General features: G+C 33.6%; 1 protein-coding gene across 1 annotated transcript; it reads right to left on the reverse strand.

Moving 5' to 3' along the window:
- Positions 1 to 294: 294 nt before the first annotated feature.
- Positions 295 to 3,697, reverse strand: LOC111409553 (putative wall-associated receptor kinase-like 16). The gene is made up of 3 exons (XM_023039593.1): positions 2,720 to 3,697; positions 1,841 to 1,916; positions 295 to 1,692 (listed from the first exon to the last, which is right to left on the reverse strand). The coding sequence occupies exons 1-3, from the start codon at positions 3,635 to 3,637 to the stop codon at positions 485 to 487; spliced, it is 2,202 nt and encodes a 733-aa protein (XP_022895361.1). The 5' UTR covers positions 3,638 to 3,697; the 3' UTR covers positions 295 to 484.
- Positions 3,698 to 5,889: the final 2,192 nt, after the last annotated feature.

The raw sequence follows: 5,889 nt of genomic DNA on the forward strand, positions 1-5,889 counted from the left end.
GGATGCTTCTTTATTTTACAAATAACGAGAGAGAAAAAGTATTTAGGCACTATCAATTGGTTACAAACATTGTTCAGAGAATAATAAGGTTGAAAAGTTTCCACTTGTCGAAATCAAGTCTGGAATAAAAAGAAAATGGTTTTTGGCCAATTCTAAGAAAGTCCATGCCAAATGAGAGCTATTGTCTCCTTGCTGTAATACCTTCTCATAATTTCAAAAACAGTAAATGCTTATACTAGAAACTAATTAACAAGGAATACTGTCAATAAAATAAGATCTATTAGATCATAACCATATAAGAAGTCATATACCAATTCAACAATAATATTGCTAATCTTACAAGTTCAGTATAACCTCAATCCACATCCTTATTTTATAGATTAAGAACCTAACAAAAGATGAATTCATAAAATAACTCAACAACAGTAATGCTAACCTTGCCAGTTCTATATAACCTTACTCATACTGATTCTAATGCTACAGATCATCTCCCACCACCCATAGGTAAAATAATATGATCCCTGCTGTTATCATATCCAATAGCTGTGCTACTACTACCATCACCATTTGCAATTGCAAAGGCGTTCATTTTCCCAGAAAGCAGGGATTCTGACTCTGCTTCATTGGGTTCTGTTTGGTTCCACGAGTGTTTTCCTGCTAATCTCAGACCTTCAAGTTCCTTAGCTACTTCCTTCATACTAGGTCTATCCTCCCCTTTAACATGTAAGCATATTTTTGCAAGCATAGCAACCGATGTTAACTCGTCACTGTTTCCTCCGCATATAATATTGTCATCAAGAACTTGGAATAAGCAGCTTCGCTCTAGTGCTAAAAGGAAATAGTTGGCTAAACTTCTCTCCTCTACTGGTCTGTCGTAGCTTAATGCCTTTTTTCCTGTTAGTAGCTCAACGAGGACTACTCCAAAACTATAAACATCACTTTTCTGAGTCAATTGGTTCGTTTGAATGTATTCAGGGTCTAAGTATCCTAAGGTTCCTTGCACTATTGTCGATAATTGAGTTTGATCCAGTGGAACCAATCTTGATGCTCCAAAATCAGACACTTTTGCAGTGAAACTAATGTCTAAAAGAATATTTGTTGATTTGATGTCTCTGTGTATGATTGGAGGGGAAGCTGCAGAGTGCAAATACGCAAGCACTCCAGCAGCTTCTGCAGCAACTCTTAATCGCATGTCCCAAGAAAGAGAACGCGCCTTTGTTTTACTGTGTATGTGTTCAAATAGGGTTCCATTTTCTATATATTCATAGACCAGCAGAGGAACTTGTGTTTCTAAACAACAACCAAGGAGCTTGACAACATTTCTGTGGTTGATCTGGGAAAGAACGATCACCTCATTGATAAATTGCTCAACTTGATGTGGATCAACTTCTTTGGACTTCTTGATGGCAACTAGTCGATTATCTGTTAACAAGCCTTTGTATACAGTGCCATAGCCTCCCTGACCAACAATTCTACTATCGTGGAAGTTGTCCGTTGCCTTCTTGAGTTCGGCTGAAGTAAATATCTTTGCCATAACTGGTGACTGCTGTCTTTGGGTGAGTTTTTCTTGCAACAATAAGCCACCATTTTGAAGAAAGAATTTTTGCTTCATTGTGTTCAACTTTCTTCTATTAAGCATTGAGTACAACCAGCAGACAACAAGTATAAAAACCGTAATTCCCAGAGAAATCCCTGCAATTGAAATTTTAGGTTAGTGTCAATCCTTTCCCTTTATTAAACAAATGAGCTAGAGAGTAAAAGGTACACATGTTAATGATGTAGGCAAGCTAGATAATTGTTCATCGGTTTAGACAATTTAATATAAATGAAACTTCAATACCAAAAGCAATACTCCTTTGGCACAACAATATGGTTTGGTGGCACCATTTACGAGCGGTTGGAAAAGTTGGTGCTTGCTAGTTTTTTTGGATACAGATTTTAAAAGGTTTAAAAACCACCTAAAACTAGTGTAATATAATTTTGATCGATTTTCTCAACCCATCAAATTAGCGGGTTTTGGCCGTTTTCGTATTCTCTTCTAATTTTAAACTCTAGAAAAAAATCATTTTCAACCAATATATTTTCTTCAAAATTGACTTGTAAATAAAAAATATTAACTAAAAAATTATTTATAAGCAAAAAGTTACATTTTAGTTAAAACAATACTCATAAGTAAAATATTACTTAGAAAATAAGAAATATTACCTTACAAATAAAAAATTATTTTCATGTAAAAAAATTGCTTTTAAAATAAAAGTACTACTAATAAGATAAAAATTCACTTATTAAATATAAAGTTACTTATAAGTAAAAAAGTTCCACCTAAAATTATATAAAAAGTATAAAATTAGCTTATAATTATAAATTTTACTTATAAGTAAATATGCTAACTTAAAATTTTAAGTTTTAAGTTAGATATTAACTTATATATATAAAAAAAATTACCTATGAGTAAAATCACTTATGAGTAAAAAAAAATTTATACAAGAAATTATAAATTGAAAATTTTACTACGGGACATATATTTAATTTTATTCTTTTTAAAAACTTTCAAAATTGGTGTATAATAAACTTCTAAGCAGAGGTTGAATAGCTTTAAAAATCGCTACTACTTAGGACTCCCAATCTCAAAGGAAAGAAAAATTGAATTTAAAATCTTAAAAGACACGTGGCCAAACAATTCATGATGTATTTCTAGATAATACACAGGTAATCAAACTTTAATACCTTTACAACCATCAATGAGGTATGGATTCCCTTCATAACCCTCTGAACAATAACAACGATACCCATTATCGGTTCCTTTACAACTGGAATTCGTGCTTTTACAGGCATAGCTCGACGTGTTCTTTTGAGACTCCTCACATGTTCCTCTGTCAATTGCCCAGTCAACCACCATGGGAAGCTCCTCTACATTCCTCAGAATTGAAAGACTATTTGGAGAAAAAGTGAATGCACTTTCCTCAGCAAGAAATGCGTAGCTGCAATTATCGACGTCCCAGACGGTAGTGGTGTCATTATCATAGCTCTCTGTGAAATTAGAATAGCTTTTCAATGTCAACTTAACTTTCCATACCCCTTTTGGGATAGACGAATGGCAACAGCCTACACCGGAACATGACCCGTCCTCCAGATCATCCTTGCTGGCACACTGGGAAGTGCACCCTGTCTCGTAATCACTCTTGTTATTCCGGCTCCCAGATACGAAAGCATAAGTATCGCAACCTACAACAGTGAACTTATTTGCGGTATTATTGACTGTGAATTCTTTGAACCGTATATAGGGGTCGATAGAGAGTGCTTCGGTGCCATTCCTATTATAACATTCTTTCGCTATGAACTGCAACACAGTCAATTGACCGTCCAGGGATATGTTTGTGATTTCTATGTTTGAGTGTCTCAAGAATGGTTTAGGAGGATCATAGTGGGTGTGATTACAAGTGACTAAGAATGTTTTACTAAGGTAACATCCTTCCCTTGTTCCAAAAGGGAAGGGAATGCTTACATCTCCACAACGATCCGTGCAGTTGGGCTTTGCTATTGGGAAATTTGTTTGTATAGAAACCGATTTTGTGGCAAAAATAAGCAGTATTACTAGAAAAAAGTGGGCTCGCAGCAAATGCATATGCAATCCCATGGTGAATTTAATTATAATTCTTTTTCCTAGATTGTGAATTACAATCTAAGCATTGTACAAACACATACTTGGAAGATGATTTCTTTTATAGCCCTTGTTTGAACTACATTATTTTCATAAGAATACATTTTTAAATGGTATATTGATGAAAATGTGTGGTTAAAAAATAAAGAAAATTTTTGAATTTACGTATAGTATTATTTTATTGAAAAATATGTAATTGAAACGATGTCAAATTATTTTTAATTTTTAATTTTTTTAATTTTTTTGGAAAATTGTGTGTCATGCAGGCCTTTTATAAGTCTTTGGCTAAGTCAATGAACGTATCATCTTGACTAAAAAGTAACCAGGCATGCTATTCATTCTGCTTTTTTAAAAAGCCAACTTTAAGACCATAAAATGTGTTCTCCTTTTCGATAAAATGAAATTGACAGCTTGAAAAAGACTACGATTTTATCTATACTAATGTTGAATCCTACGTATTAAACTTGAGTTCAGGAGGACAACACACCTCAAAGCAAAAGGCCAACATTTAGTATTACGTAACAAATATACTCGTCTTAACAAATATATTCTTAACACCATAATATTTGAAGAGTATACTTTTTCAATTTCTCTTTCTCGGGAAAAACATGCATGGTACAAAGTAGAATTAATTCTTTATTTAATTTCTTTTCGCAACTTTTCTTCATGAATTATATGTTAGTGGAAGCCAGATAAGGTCTCCAAATGGTACTCTTGCAGTGTGAAAGGTTGATTATTATCTTGGAAAACGTGAATACTAATTCTTAATCAAAAGTTTGAGTTCAAGTCTTTTTATAGTGTTTTAACTCTAAAACGTTTGTCACCACCTTAATCAAAAGTTTGAGTTCAAGTCTTTTATATTGTTTTAACCCTAGACATTTGTCTCCTTAATCAAAAGTTTGAGTTCAAGTCTTTTTATAATGTTTTAACCCTAAACATTTTTATTATTTTTTTTTAATGTGAAGAAACGTGATTATCGTTAGTATGATTATCTAGGGACCATTCTATATTTTTTACAAAGCTGCTATATGTTAAGTGGTCGTACCACTTGGCCTCCTCTGATTGGTCGTTCCCTTCGCTGAAAGCCATTGATAATTCTTTTCCTACAACTGTGATTGAGGATTAGAAAAATTAGTTTGATGAACTTGCTTATACCTCTATTATTTTGTGCTTATCTGATACGGTTTTGCAAAAAGTTAGCAAATATGACACCGTCGAAAAACTTTGAAAAAAGCTTGAGGAACTTTATTTGATTCAGTCCACGCCAACAAACTTTTCTTACTTGAATATTTTTCAATTTCAAATCTGATCCCTCAAAAGATTTATATGACAATGTCGACATTTTCTATAAATTGGTTCAAGATATTACAAATTGTGGTAAAAAGATTTCTGATGAATATAAATATATTATTCTTTGGAATGTAATTCCTAATAACTATGAGGACGTCAAGAATGCAATCAAATATGAAAGGACGGCCCCTTACATCCAATATAGTCGTCGATTCAGTAAGACTAAGGAGAGGAAAATGAGAGAAAAATAGGAGATATTCAACAAACAAGGGGTAGGATTCAGTTTAAAGATGGGGAGGGACAAAAGAGTGATGGCAAGAAAAGTGGAGAGGAGGATCTAAGTTAAAGGGAAAGGCTAATATGAAGGAAATGTTACGGTCGTGAGAAACAAGGACATTTCATAATTGATTGTCAAAAAGAAAAGAAAAACGTTGAGAGATCAAAGAAGTGGTGAGACCAGTGGGGCTAACGTTGTTCTCGAGAGACATAAACCTGGTGAGGTTTACATGCTCTTACATACCGAACCAGTTGAAATAAACCAGTCTACTAACTTCCATATACATGAGTGGATTCATGACTCCGATACTTCTTTTCATGTTATATCAAATAAATTGTAGTTTGATCATTTGCATAAATAAGATCATGGACATACAATTGCATGGGGTGGAGTTGCATATAAGATCACGGGCGTGGATAGTGTAACTGCCAGATTTGACAATGGTTTTGTGCACAGTTTTGATATTGATTTTGTGCACACAATAAAAGACGTTCAAGTATATTCCACATATGGGTAGGAATTTAATTTTCGTGGGAAAGTTGGAGCATACATGTTTCACTTGTGTTCTCGATGATGGAGTGCTAAAAATGTTTTTAAGGGAGCAATTATAGCCTTTGAGGCTACTAGAAACAATGGTATTTACATCAAATATGCTGAAGTA

This window comes from Olea europaea, chromosome 14 (assembly GCF_002742605.1).
Source record: "Olea europaea var. sylvestris chromosome 14, O_europaea_v1, whole genome shotgun sequence".
Classification (NCBI taxonomy): Eukaryota; Viridiplantae; Streptophyta; class Magnoliopsida; order Lamiales; family Oleaceae; genus Olea; species Olea europaea.